Raw genomic sequence first — 19,271 nt, 5'->3', positions numbered from 1 at the left:
AAAGAATTGGCAAAGTAGTGACCTAAATCTTGAAATGTCTGATTAAAGAATATGTAAAGATCTGACAAAGCATTTGGATTTGATTACACAATGCAATGGACACATTTCAGTCTCAATTCTAAAAAAAGTATTGCGGTTCGATACCTGGCCCTGTGGTTATATTGGTTTCACATCTGACAGATCCACCAAACAGGAGTAAACATGTCTTAAAGGCTGTTGGAAGGAAACAACAAGACACCTCTGAACACTTTCTTGGTCTTGGAGAAGTAATCATACCCAGGGGCACTCAATTCAACCAGTTCAAAGCATAATCGTTGCTTTGAACTGACTGACATGACTGCATCATGCAGGCTAACATTTGATCTGATAGGTCTGAGGATAGAGGTTGTGTTGTATGCTGTACAGGTTGAAAAACCCTTTGAAGGACATTTCTGGGCTATATGAAGCAAATTGACTTGACTTGTCCAAACTGAGTCATTTTTGAGTGCGTTGTTTAGATAAGACAGGTAAAGAAATGGAGGATTGCCATTGTTCCTTTTTGTTTTATGAATCTTTGTACAGGTACCAGCAGCCATTTCACAGATTCCACATATAAAGGTCTTTGCACGCCAAGTTTTTTTTCACTCAACTTGACAGCAGTTATAGCCTACGTATCATGTAATTGATCTTAAAAGCTTTCAGAAAATGCGCAGTAGCAAGACTGGCATAGCCTGAATAAATCCAGACGTTTAAACTTACCAGTCTGAAGCTGACTGTCAGTAAGTGGTACAACTTTAAAATAACGGACTTACTGCTGTGTGTCGCAATCATATCGGAGTTTCTATCGGCCCAAAGCTAACGTGGATGGGAGTAATGGACACAATATGCTCGTTTTATTGGCGCAAATGGTCCCCATCTGTAGATATGCACTTTTTAATGACACAGCACAGTTTTATAATTTATAGCAAATTATTTCTCGGACCCCCTGACAGAGTGCCACGGACCCCACTTTGAGAATCACTGGTTGGCTTCCTACTGTCTAATCTTTCCGACATCTTTTGTTCTGCAACCGTCCCCGATTACAAGCTGCTCTGCAATCACCTGCCACAATCTATCTTTAAATTCTGCATTTCTGTATTCTTTTATTAATTTATTGTGCTTAAGTGCTTTGTTCCGGGAGAACAAAGTGAATGTATGAATGCACGAACAGTGGCTCTGAGTGGTCCAACAACCCTCTTTTGCCTTTTGACGAAAGATGTGAAAAAACGCCGAAAATGTAACTTCTTCCGAAACTTTAGTGACGGACGAACGTTCTGGAGCAGGTATGTAAACGTGATTGACACAACGTGAGGACGTATTCATTTGTGTGTTTATTTTATGTGCGACAATTTCGGACAGACTTGTTGTGAAAAGGCCTTTACACATGTTGTCGTAGTTCCATTTTCTACTGTGTTCTTAGTTCGGCTTTGCTGTGAGTCACGTTGAGTAGCGGTGTAGGTTCCCCTCGAGATGTGAAGAAAAAGGTGATATGATGCTTTGATTAAAAATGATGAGGGTAATACAACCGAGTTTGTTCAAGTTTTCAAAAGAAGGTACGATTGTATATGTTCATACATTTATTTAAGTGTCAAATCTCAGTTCACAACAGCGTGAACTCTTCCCGTGATTTATCTTTACCACACGATCCGCCTCGCTCCGTATCCCCTGTAGTAAAGGGCTGAGAAGAGTGGGTGGACAAAGGCTTCTAACGCAGTTCAAAGTGTCTTTTATTGAACAGAAGAGCTCCTAGTCTACTGCGATGGGGGGGTGCCTGCCCTCCTTCCACCTGAGACTACGACTGAGGAACTCGGGTCATTTGAGCAAAATAGATGAAATGTTTTCCTGCTGAAATGAAGCACAGGGGATGAGTCACGAATCTGGAATAAAACATGAAACGGGTCTCGCACAGAGAGAAGCGATCGCTTTCAAAAGTTCTCGGCCCCAGTGAATTTGCATACTAGATATTGCGATGTCTTTTGTTGTGAAGTTGGCTTGTGTTGTGCATTGCTTAAACTTTTCCGACCTAGCACCTTTGGGACCGAGAAACTCATTATTTCGTCCCAAGACTAATGGAGAAAATACACTCAACTGCATGAAGGCAGATGATGAGGAAGTGAGTACATTTATCATGGGCTTTTATACTGACCTTGAAAGGTCGGCTGATTCTTAGGTGGGTCACAGAAATCTCTTAATATTCACTGGGTCACGGTCTAAACTGGGTTGCGAGCCTGTTTTTGGTTCCCACATGACAAGGAGCACTGTGTCATTTCCCGCTTGCGAGATGAAACAAAATTCATCAAATTTTGATCCTGCGGGCTGAAAAAAAAAAAAAGAGAACACGGAGCTGAGTCCGTCCTGAAGAGCTTCTCGTTATCTGTCATGTATCTTCTGTGTCACCCTCAGACACACACACACACACAGACACTCACAAACAGATTGTGTATTTTTAGAGGCTCCTATCGATCCACTAGCTGATGCTTATCGGCTACATCCTCCTCTTTGACCATCCAGTCCTGATAGGATCCAGATAGACACACAATCACACTTGGTCATCAGAGATACCACACAGGGCAATGCTATTCTAATGGAGACATGTGGGATAGAGAGCTCTGTAGAATCAGAGTGGAGTTTTTTTTTCCCAGTAGGCACGGTATCTGTTCCATAGCTTGATCGCTTAACACAAAGTTGAACTGTTTGAGCCATGTATGCATGGCTGTAATGGTTTCATTTTCATTTTCCTTGTTTTAGGTGGCAGGCGGATGGGTTTTGTCAAGCCGTGATCGTGGTCCTGGACCACTCGTGTGCTAGAGGTGGGGGGAAAAAAATCGATACAGAATAGTATCGCAATTTTTTGCGTGGCAATATTGTATCAATACACGGGCGGCAAGTATCAATCGCTATTCTGTGTTTCAGAGGTCGTAGCAGTTGTATTGGTAACATCCATGTCATGTTAGGTTGCTGGGAAGGAGGCGAAATAATGCTCTAAAGTTGGGCAACATTTTGGTGAGGAGAAACTGGCATGGCCATATTCAAAGGGGTCCCTTGACCTCTGACCTCAAGATATGTGAATGAGAACTCTGAGATGAACTGAGTGAAAACTGTATCTTATTAGATAAAACAGATGTTGACGAACTGCATATTTTGCAGTTGAAAAAGGTAATAAATCACAACATATCTCAATATATCTTATCGCAACACTCAGCATATCTCATCATGTAGATGCTAGGGCTGTCAATCAATTCAAATAGTTAATCGCACATTTTTTAAGTTAGATACCAGTATCTTAACTCTAGCTTTAAAACTGAGCCCACTACAACCTACAAATCGCAAGTTGCGTTAATACATTAATGAAATTAGTGGCTTTAAAACGTATTTGCGTTAATGCGTTATTATAGCATTAACTTTTACAGCCTTATATTAGATGAGACAGGTGTTGACAAACTGCATATTTTGCAGCTGAAAAAAGGTGGCATATCGCAAAATGTGTAAAATCGCAGTAAGATCGTATCTTGACTTAAGTATGGTGATAATATTGTATCGTGGGGCCTCGTCACGTACACACCAAACCAGTCTACGAGCCGTACACAATCCACATATCAAACATTATTATTCTGCAGCAGCGAGGCCCACAAGAGTATCGTAGCACAACCTGGCTGCCGTGCTGATGGATATCAGTTTGTATCTGGCCTTCGTTTGACCTCTCCTCTTTAACTTTTTTTTTTACATAAAGCAGCATTCAGTGCATAGGCAGCCACTAGGGAGGGGGTCTTACTGAACAACGTGTGGCAGAAATAGCTGGAGTTCACGATGTTTAGGTTGATAAAGCTCTCTCCAGTTTTGACCTGTCTTGGGGGGTTATATGAGACGGAGACAAAGAAAACGTTGTTAATGCGGAGTGAGAGAGATACACTGAGAGAGAAAGATGTGTCCGAATGGGAGAAAGTGTTTTGAGGAGATCTATATAGATACAGCCTTATGACCTGTCTGTGTGGTGATTGAATGGAGAGATCTATCGGGATTACCGGCATGACCCATTGCACGTTATTGTTGTATTCTCTGGTGTGTGTGTGTGTTTCTTTCTGTTAGATTTATCCTCTAAGGGTATAACTATATTAGCGTCTAAAACTGAAACATTGCTCAACAGATGACTCTTCCTCTCTCTCTCCTGGGAGATGTGGTCATCATATCAGGTCTTTCTTTCTGTGTGTGTGTGTGTGTGTGTGTGTGTGTGTGTAAAAGCACTGGTCGATGGGGTCTTGCCCTCCCTCCTTTCTGAAACGGTTCATTGGACTGTAACGCTAATCCGTGGGGACCCTCTACACTGCCCTGACCCCCCCCTGACACTCACACACACACACACACATAGACAAACGCACACAGACTCCCTCATCCATCATACTCGGAGTCTGTCAGCGCCTCGGTGAGGTGGCCTCATGGGCGACAGCCAGCAGCCAATCGGGGCCCTCGCCTCATCTGTGACATCACCGTGGATGGGATGTCTCCGTCCTGATAGAAAGTAATTAGAAGTGAGGGGGGAAGAAAGTAAAAGAGATAATATGATGATGACTTTAGGTGTGTGTCAGAGCTACATATGTTGTGTGTTTGTTCCGTCTTTCATCTCGAATATCATTTTTTTTTTCCTCTTTCATAAATAGTTTTGCCAAAACATCAAAAGTAATTAAACTTCATAAACATTTTCACCAAAGAGTATAGAAACAAAGAGACGGGACTGCACCGCTCTGCACGCTCAATATGACATATCCGTTCCTGCTAGCTGTAATAATGGATATATTGGCTGTAATTCATCACTTGTATGGGCTGTATGCTGTCAGCCTGTACCGTGGTGGATGTATTAACGTCTCTGTTCCCAAACAGCCGGCTATCGGCCAGTAGCTAGTAGCATGACATCAACAGAATTTAATGTAGTTGTAGGTTATTTACTAACACGCAGGACAAAAGCACAGGACACAACCTCTTCTACATCCATGGTCTGTGGTCTGTTGGACATTTTGGAGATCCTTGACATGAAAAAGTTTGAGATTGCTCTCAAAGTCTGTGTGCTGGATTTTTCGTTCACTTCATGCTCCTCTGGGAAGCGACCGGGCAAAAAAGTTTAATAAATAAAGAAGTAAGTAAGTAAATAGCTATAATAGTATGCATATTTATACATTTTGTATCATTCAACACAGGCCGTTTCGATAGAGACATTCAATTTATGACAACAGCATAGAAATAATTTAGTTTTTCTTTGTACGGCAATTTGAAGAGCGGACGTTTTACTGGCGTCCAGTAGTCGCTTTCAGTCCAAAATGGCGAATACGTAGCTCTGCTGCCGGGCGCTGACGTTGCAATGGAACGAACAATTGACTTTCACTTCTTAGCAATATACGTTCTTAACATTACTAGCCAGCAGGAGTTCATCATCCCAGTTAAATAAACAGCAGAGCAGGTAGAAAGCAGAGGGAGGGAGGGAGGATCAGATGAGAGAGGAAGACGTATAGAGAGAGAGAGCAGGAGAGAAAAACTGAAGAACGGACGAGAGAGGCTGAAACAGAATATTATCTGTGGTAGAGTTGTAGGAAATGAACATGACCGAGGATACAACTGGTCCATCTTGTGTTTTTCATTATATAGCAGTTTATAGATATGACATCACCCGAAGGTAACTGTCCTACGTCTGTGAGTCTCAAATTTGCCCAAATGTAATGGAAAACTATATGTTGCATTTGCTTTAGGCTTAACTGTTGTTAGAGGTGAACGTTACTGCTCTCTTGGCTGATTTTAAGCATTTCTTTCAGTTCACTTTAAAGATTCCTCACTGACTATGTTATTTGATGATTTTTTTTTTCCCCCAAGCTACGCGATTGCATCACTGTTCACATGGCAGAAATCACTCCTTATTTACCATATAGGGCACTATATTGACTGTCTGAAGGGTCCGACTGAGTAAATTTATTTATTTATGCTCACTATTGATTGTTCTGTTGAGTGTCTATTACATATGGAATAGCGAATGAGTGAAATAGGGAGTGATTTCAGACACAGCCATGGTGTGGCTTTCAGTAAGCTCTTAACTGTAATATGACATATACTGGATATCACAGCTGACAACGATGCTCTCAGTCACCTATAGATACTACTTGTACTAGATGTGCTCGATGTACTAGATATCTACTAACCTATCAATGGTGGTTCAGTATTTTTAGGTTGTAGCGGGCTCAGTTTTAAATATCAAAATGTACACTAAATTTTAACGAGGAAAAACTGGCATGGCCATTTTTTCAAAGGGGTCCTGCTGACCTCTGACCTCCAGATATATGACTGAAAATGGGTTCTATGGGTACCCACGAGTCTCCCCTTGACAGACATGCCCACTTTATGGCCAAGTCAGCACACTGACACACTGACAGCTGTTGTTGCCTGTAGGGCTGCAGTTTGCCATGTTATGATTTGAGCATATTTATTTTATGCTAAATGCAGTACCTGTGAGGATTTCTGGACAATAATTGTCATTCTTTTGTGTTGTTTATTGATTTCCAATAATAAATATGTACATACATTAGCATAAAGCAAGCATATTTGCCCACTCCCATGTTGATAAGAGTATTAAATAGTTGACAAATCTCCCTTTAGGTACATTTTGGACGGATAAAAATAGTGTTTCAATATTTGAATTGATTGACAGCCCTAATTATTATACAGCTGTGCCTTTCCTACTATAACATGTCAAAATGTCTGCTGTGAAGAAGCCCTAATGTGGGACAGAAATGCCCAACAACACTTCAGATCTCAGTGTGCATACTAGCATTGCCAATCCTCCAGTGTGATCGAACTACATAGTCACAAATCATAATAATATGCATATTGCATACAGTCTCCAGTTGTCCCGTTCCAAATGGCCACCATATAAATAAACACATTGGGAATATATCAATCACTTCCCAAAAAATGTAGCCTCGGGGCTCTGGCAGAGACCTAGAGGTTTTACAATGGTAATACGGAAGACAGACTCATTTTTTCTCTGAGGTCTTACCTTTCCTACCTTTGATCACAGTGTCTGTGTTTTTGGCCCCAAGGCTACTGTAAAACATTCCACCGGCCTGAGTCTGCACCAGTTTACTGCACAGAGCCAGAGGGCAGGATTTAGCTTTTGATCTAGCAGTCGGTGTGTGAGGATAAATGGGTTTGGTTTGTGTGTGTGTATTATGTGCATTTTGGGTATATCTATCTAGATGTAGAGCGTAGTTTGGGTGTGTGTGTCTGTACTGCTCGTCTGGGAAATAGTGTGGATATATATAAGCGGCGTGTATGACTCCCATGTTGCGGAGCTCCACCCCCTGCCTCGCTCTGTTGGGAACTTGACCTCCTCGACTCTCATCCCACACTTTAATAAACGAGTGTATGGCTCCCAAGACCTCGCCTCATCTCCTCCCCTCCTTCCCTTCTCGCTTCACCTCTTCTCGCCCTTTCACATCCGATGGTTTATCTCTGCTCATCCTCTGCATCACCGTTCGTCCCCGACTCGCACTGCAGTAAATTTTATATCCCAACAAGGCATTAAGTATGTTGTGTGCTGGTGCTGGGCTGCACGATTATGAAAAAATAAAATAATAATCAAGATTATTTTGATCAGTATTGAGATCACGATTATTCATTGATTTTAGGGACAAAATATTTGTATTGCATTTTCACATTTAAATAAACAGAGCGCTGCCTTCACTTCCACGTCGTGCTACATTCCAACCGTCAAAAACTACAAATGTTATCCTTTACTTTGTTATTGTCATCTATAGTGGTTATTGCCATGAAAACACACAATTCAAATGATTAGGAAATAAATGATTATTATTTTTATTTAAATATTCGCTTTGATTAATAAAAAATCTTGGCATTAGTAGTTCTAATTATATATTATAAACTGCTTAGAGCTAGTGTAAGGAAGTTAAACTGGTCGTGTTTCTCTCTAATATTGCTGGGAAAACATCACCTTCAAACAAGTGTATTTATTCAAGTTTCACGCCAAAAACTGTATTTTACAAGATTACATTTGAACGCATCATGATAGCGTTAAAATTTACCATCGCCAGTCACTGTGATTACTCTGAGCAGCATCATGGGAATGCATTGCAATATAATAAGTATCTGATTAAGTTGGTTGTTCCAAATGTTTTTAAGGTTGCTCCTCCACGGCTTATTTTGGACTTGCAGTTGTGACAAATTGCAGCTTTATGTCTTCTTCACTCACACGGAAGAACTTCGTTATGTTGTGTATGTTATTACTGACTTTGCCGCTGTGTGCCGACGTAAAACCATCATGTGGCGGCTGCACATGTATGACGGAGTATTAGGGCCACATTGAGGGAAAAAAAAATCTGAGATTTCGAGAATAACGTTATAATATCACGAGAATAAAGTCATAACTTTACAAGAAAAAAGTCTTCAAATTACAAGAATAAAGTCGTAATATTATGAGAATAAAGTCATAAATTTAAGAGAAAGAAACTCTTAAAATTACGAGAATAAAATCCTGAAATTACGAGAATAAAGTCGAAATATTACGAGAATAAAGTTGTAACTTTATGAAAAAAAAGTCGTAATATTAGGAAAACATATTACCAGCAACCAACAAAACGGGCGAGAGGACAATGCAGTTTCTTGCACAATCTTTTCAAAGTCCTGATACTGATGATAATGTGCTGCTGATGTGCCAAAAGATTAAGAATTTCCTTATTTGTGAAACCTAAACTAAAGTATAACTTCACACGATGCGCCACGTTCCTCATTCGCATCATCACACAGGCGGCATGCTGCTATATTTCCCCTCTAAAATAACACGTAAAACCCATGACTTTATTCTCGTAATATTGCGATTTTTTTTCTTGTTAAGTTATTACTTTATTCCCGTAATAATATTACTTTTTTTTCTTGTAAATTTATGACTTTATTCTCGTAATATTATTACTTTATTCTCGTAATTTTACGACTTTTTTTCTCGTAAAGTTATGACTTTATTCTATTAATATTACGACTTTATTCTCGAAATCTCAGATTTATTTTTTGCCTCAATGTGGTCCTAATATGCCGTCATAGCACATGGATGTGTAACCGGCAAAAATATCCAGATATATGAGACTGCTGAAAACCAGCGGCTCCGATCGGCTGCTGATTGACGGTTCATCTCTAGCTGTTAGTTTAGGAAGCGCTTGATTTATGCAGCAGAGTTTTCTATGAGCGGAGCATTTTAAACGATAATATCGCAGTCGTAGGAAGCCAAAATCACGATTAATATTCGATTAATTGTGCAGCCCGTTAGTTGTACTGGGAAGTTTCCAGGTATGGAGACGCAAGAATCTGATGAAAGTTGTTTCTGGGAAAGAGGATGCCGCTCAGTTGAAATACAGGTTGAAAAACAAGGCGACAATGAGAGAGAAAAGATAAAGAGAATGTTAAAAAGATCAAGTGTAAGCGAGAGGAAGAAAGGAGCGAAAGCGAAGGGATCAGAGGAATCCCCCAGGTAAAGAGATTGTTGTGTCTCATTGTGTCGAACTGCTCCGGTTTCTGATGCAGACTCAGCTCTGACACCTGTCACCACTCCTAATGAAACAGCTCCCACAATCCTCTGCTCCCCAATCTTTTGTTCGTTCCCCCCCCACCACCCTCCCCCCTCCTCCGAGTGTGTGTGTGCGTTACACCCACTCTTTTCCCTTTATGTGTTTGCTCGATTGTGAGTCTTTGTACTGTATATGTAGGCCCGATGTGGGGAATGCCTTTGTGTGTGTGTTCCTGCGTGCTGTGCATATTATCGTGTTCCTCAGAGGAATGTGACGCTGGGCTTTTTATCCTGACTCTGATGCATCAGTAATAAGGAACAGACCTTAGGAGTGTGTGTGTGTGTGTGTGTGTGTGTGTGTGTGTGTGTGTGTGTGTGTGTGTGTGTGTGTGTGTGTGTGTGTGTGTGTGTGTGTGTGTGTGTGTGTGTGTGTGTGTGTGTGCGTGCGTGCGTGCGTGCGTGCGTGCGTGCGTGTGCGTGTGCGTGTGTGTGTTGTGGAAGCAATAGGGACCAGAATGTGCAGCAGAGAGGCACAGATGTGAAGTGGTCTCAGTGTGTGTGGTGTGTGTGTGTGTGTGTGTGAGAGTGTGTGTGGCAGCCAGACAGGATTTCCATGCCACAATTGGAGCAGATGCTTGAGCCCGGTCTCTACAACATTAACAATGACCGCTACTTCAGACTAGATACTCTACCATCCAGTCAGAGGATCTCTTCACACACACACACACACACACACGCACACACACACACACACACACACACACACACACACACACACACACACACACACATTTCCCTTTTCCTTTCTGAGCCTCTTTAGTCCTGTTTTCCATTTTATTAGAGGCTAGAAGCAGTTCATTAGCGGTCTGTCGCCATCTGTGAATACTTTAAACTTTAACTGTCAGACTCACTAATTGACAATCTGCTTCACTGGGCTCGCTGGCATTGATTTGATCTCCTCTCTGTCTCTCTTTCCTCAGTTCTTCCCTCCTCCTCCTCCTCCTGCTCTTCCTCTTCCTTCTCTCTTACCACTACACAGCCGCATTCACATCATGTTAGATTCTCCGTGAATATGAGCTGCCAGCTGGGAAAAAAAACCTGTTCATCCCAGCCTCCTACAGTACTGGTAATTCCAAGTAGCAGCTTTCACATTACCCTGTTGTGGTCATAAAGTGAACCAAGACAGTTGGCAGACATCTACTTCTACAAAAAGCCATTCAGTATTTGTTGTATTTCAAGGTCCGGTGTGTAGGATCAGGCGGTATCTAGCGGTAGAGGTGAGGCGATTGAAACCAACTGAGGCTTCTCCCGCGTGCCAAGCGTGTTGGGAGAGCTACGGTGGCCAACGCGGAAATGGCCCTCTCTAGAGCCATTTGGTGCAGAGCCAGTGTGTAGAGTGTGTGTGTATGTGGTAAGTGAGTGGTGAAGCAAGAGAGAGAGAGAGCGGCGGCGGCAACGGGAGCAAGTAACGTTACAGCCCAAGCAGGAGAAGTTAACAGTGTTTGGTTTGTCCATTCTGGACTACTGTAGAAACATGACGGTGCAACATGGCGGACTTCGTAGATATAAATGGCTCATTCTAAGGTAACGAAAACACAACAGTCCTTATTATCAGGTGATTATACATTAAAGACAACATACTTATTAATATTATATACTATTTCTGCCAATAGATCCCCCTAATTGTTACACACTGGTCCTTTAATTTATGGATTGTTTTCACGGTGCATTGATATTTTCTCTGTTTTCAGCCACTTGGGGGCAGCAGAACAAATTAAAATACACAACATTGACATATTATCACCTAATTATCACCTTACCTCAATTGGGGACCAGTCAGCATCAGAGCTTTTTGCTAAAAAAACGTCGTAACGCTGCAGCTAGAGTTTACAGGCCTGGAAACCAAAACAATTAGCTAAAAGAAGCTAAAAGCTCTGCACAGCCTGTTGCATGACAATTCTGTGTTCTGTATTGACACACTTAACATTACACATACTTATTTGACCCATTGTTAATCTAAAGAATATTGATTAGTGCAGCTTTAAGGGAACTTCCCGCTGGCAATCCTGGCCGACATTACTGTCTTTAGTGGGCTCTGTTTTAAATCTAGAGTAGAGATATTGCTATCGTATGAAACTAGGCGATCTGAGGCATCCCTTGCATAGCTTGGTGGGAAGGAGGCTAACGAGTACCGGTACCCACGAGTCTCCCCTTTACAGACATGTCCACTTTATGATAATCACATGCCGTTTTAGGCAAAAAGCATGCAGTAATTTGCCTGTAGTATAAATGTGTTGTTTTCGCCTATTCTAAAAATGATGTGTTTGAATAGTTCTGCATACTGGGGTCCCCAAACAGTCTTGGAATTACATAAATTGGGTATGACTGGAAAGCTGAGACCTTTGTGGATCCAATGATCATGTGTGATGATGTTAGTCCCCATAGTAGCCATTTCACATAGTGAAACCATTTTTTCAAACTTGACCTTACTGTATAAAGTGACCTGTGGTGACCTCTAGGATAATCACACCCTCATGAAACTTTACAGCCACAAACTGGAGACCTAGAGGATTCAGAGGATGGATGGCTTTCCAAGGTGTATGGACAATAAGGGGGGTTTCTGAGCAGTTTCCAGAACAGAAGCGCTTGCCATCCAATCGCCGAAACATGCAATTCTTGCAGAAATCTCCAAATGTCAAAAGCTTTTTGATACCAAATCACAGCATGGCTTTCAACTGGTCAAAATTGTTACATTTTGCACCAAATCTGTGTAAAAAATGGTATCGACCCAAAAATTGCCGCAACAACTTATGAGCCATAAGTGAGCATGGGAATGACCATCATGCTATACTTCTATCGTAATGTTCTAAGCCCTCATACACTCTAAACTTTCAAACATTTGAATAGGCGCTTAACCAAAACACAATGTTTATAACAGATTTATGAATAGAACAATTTGACACACAGTGCTGAGCTGCATGAGCTCAAATTAATCTTCAGGTTCCCAGCTTTCAGATGATGTACACCACTTCTATGTGACATCTACTGTTGACCTGCTATCTCCCCCTAAAGACCCACTGTATCCCCCCAAAAGAAGACAAACATGAGTCCATGTAGGTCTCTCAGAGTTGATGATAAAACCTTTTCAGATCTCCTTGTATAGAAGCATTTCAACAACTCATGAGATCAATTTCCCCCTTTATCTTATTTACAGTGTTACATGACAATTATCAGCTTTGAACTGCGTTGAATTACAGATGAAAAACAGTGTTTCAAACGCTCCCTGTGTCATATAATCTTATATAAATATTCACATCTTTGACTTTTCCACCCTTCACCTCCCCATATGGCGCCAGTGCTATCCGGCTGTGGGAGTGTGCTATATAGACGTGATGGGAGCAGAGGTGTCTCTTGGTGCCATTATGTCCAAACCTCTCTCTGCCATTCCCAGGCCAATCTGCAAGTCATTACCGATGCTCCATTAGACAGTACCTCTGCACGGAGCTAACTCATACTGCGATTACTCTGCAGAGTACGAGGCGGCTGCTGTGGTTTGACTTTAGGTATTCATTCCTGATTAAATAGAACGCCGTTCCCGCTGATTTATCATTGCAGATATAAACGTTTGCTATCCTAATAGGAAAATTATAGTTTGCTTAATGGTGCTTAAAGTGGAATACGACTTAATTCATAAATTCTAGTTTGGTATTTGTATGGCCTTTATGATTGTTTAGAGCATCTCCAGATGAATACCAAACACACATTAGTGGATATGACTTGTTTAGTGGTAATTACAGCCTTTATGATATTGCAAAGGCTATGTTCATCCGCTTTACACTGTAGAAAATGTCTGAACAAGTCACCGCCTTTTAGTCAGACTTCATATAAATTAGCATTTTCGACACACAATAATTTTAGCATCTTGGAACAATGAAGAAAAGGCAACTTAAATCTCTTTAAACTAGTTATTTGTCCTATTAATGAGTGAAAGTTTACGCCACGGTCATACTTTCTTTTTTTAAGAGCCCGACACCCGTGACGTAGTTTAGAAAACACCACTATTTCATATTCACCTATTTATAGAATATATGACTGTCGTACCGTTTTGAAAACCGGAGTTCTTCAGCTTTCAGAATCCTGAAACCAAGTGTATGTAGTCCAAACAAATTTAAATATTAGAACAAGTTGTGATCAAAAGATCCGCGATATCTGCGATGTAAGGCTAAATGTCATGCTTGATATTGTTGTAAGCTAGAAATTCCGAGCTTTCAAACATATATGGTATGAGTATTGATCAGTATTCATTGTGTTGATTGCTACGTATTTCAATGTTTTTGGGATATAATGTTATTTACAACATGGCTATATGGAAATAGATATTTTTTTTTAAGTAAAACTCCCATTAAATAGTCAATATGTAAACAATAAATATGTGCAAAACATGAATATATCTTTATAAATTGTATCATAAATGTTATATTTTAGTGTATTTTAATAAATTTTATAGTTACAGTTGTAATAAAAGAGTAGTAGAACACACTCAGTTCCATCATTGTCTCTGGGATCTTGGTTTTAATGGTGATATCGCCTTTGAAATTAAGATTTTATACAAGGCAAGGATGAAAAATAATGTTTTTTGTTTGCCATTGTGATCTCTATGGTAACATAGTTTAGTTGACTTACAATTTATTAATATTCCTTAGCTCCTTACCTTTCAAAAGAGACCAGATATATGCATATAAGCCTTATGGTTGAGGAGCTAGTCCTGATTCATTTTCGGGTAGTTATTTTTGGCGTTTTTTTTCCGAGGAATAGGGCTAGGGCGCAGGAGGATAAGAAAAATGAAGATGTTAAAAGTTAATACAGGTAGATAGCTGTGATACTTTTTAGTATATGATGTAAATTCAACATACTGATAGGAAGTATGCTATAGAGGTAAATACTGTAGTATCAGTGCCACACATGAGCATGTTTAAATTAAATCTTGAAAATTCATTTGAAAAACACTAATGAATTGTAGAGCAGTGCTGTAGCATGGATTCCAGCTGACAGCTGCATGTCATCTTTTGATTTATTTAGGGCTGAGAAAAAACACTTACATATTTCAATTATATTCTTTCAATTAATATGGTGCAAAGCTACTGTTCTAGCCAAATTTGTATCGATTGAAAAGCAGCAGGAAACCGCTGAATGGAAGCGCTGACCCCTCAGTCATCTCCCTCTCTAATCCGTGAGACAGTAGCTCTTTCACAGTACAACATGGTAGAATTAACACTGTCCATGTTCCTCAGAGACGCTGCCTCAGGCTCTCATTTTTTGTCCACGCTGAAAGAATTAGAATATCCTTTAGTGCATTCATTTAGGCAAAAAAAAACATACCTAATATCCATAACAGCCTCATTAATACCGGGAAGGGTTTGATTCCAAAATGGCGTGTACTCATTTTGACAAGTAGATGCCACATTGAATATTCAGTGGTTCATAAATAGGACAAGAGTTGATCCTCAAGAGTGTTGATAATTTGTAAGTGGAGGTTTTAGGCTGCCTGATTCTTCAAACATATTCACCCACGAGAACAAAGGACGCTGTGGTTATGTGGTTGGATGCTCTCGGGAGGAAAAATAAAATGATTCCTAGGTAATTATGCACATCTGTTCTAATATACACAATAAATTACTTGTCAATTAGACAAATAGCCTGTGTATAGGATCTGTGTTTTTTTTTCAGTGAAGATGTCAGTTTTCAGCCAAGTTGGACAGCAGTTTGTGAAATAGTCTCGAAATGGGATGTATTGATTTGTGTACATAGACTCGAATTTCACACTTTTTCGTGATGGTCAGCACAAAATTATTTCATATGTAATCCACGTAATTATGAAGTGGGAAGTATAAGGAGTGGCGAACGCCGCATAGGGAGGACATCGGGGTGGATGGGTGGGTCAAAAAACACAGGACTTTCGCCCAGGAGACTGCTGTTCGTGTCCCGTGTGAAACCACAAGTCAAAGCTGATGTATTCGTCACGTAGCTTCCGTACTTCAGTTACGCCACTTCCGGAGTTATTTTAACCCAAGCTGCGATCTTTTCCTAACCCTAACTAAGTAGTTTGTTGCCTAAACCTAACCAAGTTGGTCTATTCCTAAACCTAAATTTGTGTTTATGTACACAAATAAAAAAAAAAGTTTTGTGTCTATTTCATGAACTGCCGTGAGACTGTGTTGCAGTTTTCTTTACAGCAGCATGTCCAGAACATTCTGTCCGCTCAGATCTGCCTCCCACTGAGATTTTCTGCTTTCTTTTTCCAGTCACGTCTCAATTTCTTTATTCATATCTTTCTACTCTGTAGGAGTGCCCTCAGATCCTGCCCTCCACCCAGATCTATATCCCTGCTGGAGTGATGAGGCCGATCACCCTGCTGGCGCAGAACCTGCCCCAGCCGCAGTCCGGACAGCGGAACTATGAGTGCATCTTCCACATCCAGGGCAGCACACACAGCGTCCCGGCTCTGAGGTTCAACAGCAGCAGCATACAGTGTCAGAAGACCATGGTAAGGCTAAAAAAAAAAAAAATCAAGTGATGCAATGTCTGTTGATTTTATAAATGGGAGTTTTTGGGGGATTGCTATTAGAGGGGTGGGCAGTATATCGGTTTTCATCACCCTCACCGGTGTCACGTTTGGCCTCAACATGGATTCTGCAATGCTGCCATTACACTGATAAACAAACGTTTCGGTTTAGCGCACACATGAGGGAGATAAATCACCCGATGAACTACGTCACACCCTCCCAGGTTGTCTGCGGTTACGTACAGGTTATCGGCGTTCCGTTTCATTGTGGAACCTTTGCGATTGTCATTATGGCGCCAAAATGAACAAGTTAGAGCAGCCACACAGCAGCGCGGGTGAACTGCTGCGGCTCTTACGTGTGTGGCGTCCACACAGACAGCATCGCTGCTGCTGAGCTGCTACCGCCAGCCCTCAACAGATCATCTTCACAGCCGCCCACAGCCAAGCCGCACTGCTCACGGTCCCTTTGTCTTCTTTACAAGTACCGGTCCAACAGCGTTTACGCTGTAGCCTATTTTCAAACTCTTTCTTCATGTGGTTTAAGATGTAAAAAGGTTATCACAGCCTTTGGTTTCTTCAAAGATGTAAATTCTTTTAAATGTAATGTAATTCCCAGTTTGGCTGGGAAATATGTGAAAAAACAAACATTTTTTGCTCGGCAATCGGCTATAGTTCACTCGTAACTCAAAACAAGAGCATGATTACTATTATTAACTCTGAATGAATCACATTACATTAACATTATAGGGCAGGCTACTCCTCCCAAAACATGTGTAGGCTTATATCTCATTTTCAATTTGGAGCCAATAAACACATCTGTTTTTAAAAAAATATGTTTTATCTTTAAGATATGTCCCCTTACACTGCCAATAGAAAGAAAGAGGTAGAATCAGGTTCGGAGTATAGTATCCCTTTTATCTTTGTAATACCGTGATATAATAGCATCACCGCAAAAAAACTAAAAAAAATACCGCAAAATACATTTTAGGTCATATCGCCTTTTTCTATGGTGTTACTCAAGGTCTTGGTGTCTTAATGTGGTATTTTGGAGGGATTATTGATCATTTTTATCAATTCTCGAGTGGTAAAAATGGTGAAATTTTGCAGCAAATCTGTGTAACAAAACCCAAAAATTGCTTCAACAACTTATGAGACATATTAGTTCATGGGAATGGCCATCATACACTTCTATCATGATGTTCTAAACCCTAATACACATTTACAATTTATTTTAATGAATTAATGAATTAATGTATTCATGTTTATTTGACTAGAACAACACAGTGACACAAAGTATTGAGCTGCATCTCACATTAATCTTCAGGTTCCCAGCTTTCAGATGATGTACACCACTTCTATGTGACATCTACTGCTGACCTGCTATCTCCCCCTAAAGACCACCTGTACCCCCCTGAAAAAAGACAAAAAAACGGGTGTATTGTGGGTCTCAGAGGGTTGAAATGCAACAGAGATGGAGCAAACCAACAATAAGTCACTTGCTATTGACTGATTACCATCTCAGGCAGCAAATCCTGATCAAATGTCTCAGTGCTCCGACCGACCCCGGCTGTTTAATCTGTCAGCAGGAGCTCCATTCAGGACAGCCGTACTGGTTTAACCGTCGGTAGGCTTTACAGCTGCTTAGCTCTGCTGCAGCATGAGACAGAGAGACCGGCAGTAATAGACTGGTGTGGTATGAAACTGAGGGCGTATGGCCGCAGGGACTGATTGTCGCCAAGCCACTCTCTCTTCATTCCTGCCTCTTAGCCCTCAGTCAAACTGTCAACCGCTAATAGGCAGTGACCATTTCAGCAATGTTCATTTCCTCAGCCTCCACCCAGGGCGCGAGGCAGAGAGGGGAGGCATGTTAACGACACCAATTATGACTTACTTAACGGGACATATGATTAACATGCAAGCCGCGCACCGCAGCGCTCGCTCACAGCGATAGGTCCAACAGCGAGTCCTCGCAGTTACAGTAAAAAAGGCAGCAGGAGCCGGCGTGTGGTTCTGCCAGCCTCGCCGGTCGCCTTTTCTTCAGCCTGTCACACACTCGTCAGTGGCTGCGGGTCATTTAGCCGGCTCCTGCATCACCACCGCTGGGCTCGGGAGCACATCGCTGATTTAGCGGCCGCTTGCTGTTTTTTGAACTCGACCCAGTCAAAGGGAAAGAATGAGCTTCAGCGTTGTGATCCTGGAAGTCAGAGCTCTGCCTCTGATGTTGCACGGTGACACGGAAAGTAGTTTTTGTGGCACGTTATTGAAGTTGATTTCCAGATCGTAGTGTGTGATGGCTCCTACGGTTCTTTTGTGTTTTGGAAAAGGTAATTTGTGCATATTTAGTCGCTTGTGTCTCTGTAATTGCTTCATGAGAGTGAGTGTTCTTTTGGATTTTGACTTTTTCGGGTTGTTATCATGTGTTTTTGTCAGATTTGAACTTGAAAGCCTACTGAAAAGAGGGAGAGCTGCAAAAAAACGTAATTGTTGTACACCAAGTTTAACATTTGAATAAATTGGTCAAAGTTAAACACACAAGACTGTTACTAAAGGCTTTATTGAATTACTCCATTCAACCTTCAGCATCCTTTCTAAGAAGTAAGTCCTGACTTCCATCACTGACGTTATCACCCCAGTGCTTCTAAAAATAGATAAACCATGTATTGCTGTTTTTGTTCAATCTCTGTTGCATTTAAGAATCAGAAATTGCTTGTTAACAGTGACATCTGTGGCCATTAAGTCAGCGTCCTGCTGCTTGCTCTACCGACACACACAAGACTGAACGTGATCGACAGGCATCATGTTGATTAACGTTAGATACAGACGTAGGCAAAGTTGTTGGTACCCTTCCGTTAAAGAGAGAAAAACCCACAATGGTCACTGAAATAACTTGAAACTGACAAAAGTAATAATAAATAAAAATTTACTGAAAATGAACTAATGAAAATCAGACATTGTTTTTGAATTGTGGTTCAACAGAATCATTTTAAAAAACAATCTAATGAAACTGACCTGGACAAAAAATGATGGTACCCCTAGAAAAGATGTAAAATAATGTGACCATAGGGACATATTAAACTAAGGTGTGTTCTGTAAATAGCATCACAGGTATCTTCAAACTTGTAATCAGTCAGTCTGCCTATT

The 19,271-nt window shown here is 41.0% G+C and overlaps 1 protein-coding gene and 1 long non-coding RNA gene across 2 annotated transcripts in view; one reads left to right on the top strand and one right to left on the bottom strand.

The window, feature by feature from the left end:
• Nucleotides 1-19,271, top strand: part of LOC119490163 (plexin-A1-like) — a 361,229-nt gene that overhangs the window by 224,707 nt on the left and 117,251 nt on the right. The window contains 1 exon segment of the mRNA XM_037773385.1: nt 15,912-16,112. Within this exon segment, the coding sequence (XP_037629313.1) occupies nt 15,912-16,112 (201 nt within the window).
• LOC119490167 lies at nt 2,647-6,371 on the bottom strand. The gene is made up of 2 exons (XR_005207347.1): nt 6,326-6,371; nt 2,647-3,072 (listed from the first exon to the last, which is right to left on the bottom strand). It is a non-coding gene; the product is annotated as an uncharacterized LOC119490167 (long non-coding RNA).

The sequence above is a fragment of the Sebastes umbrosus genome, chromosome 6 (assembly GCF_015220745.1).
Source record: "Sebastes umbrosus isolate fSebUmb1 chromosome 6, fSebUmb1.pri, whole genome shotgun sequence".
Lineage (NCBI taxonomy): Eukaryota > Metazoa > Chordata > Actinopteri > Perciformes > Sebastidae > Sebastes > Sebastes umbrosus.
The sequence above is the reverse complement of the archived record's forward strand: the minus strand, read 5'-3'. Positions and strand labels throughout refer to the sequence as shown.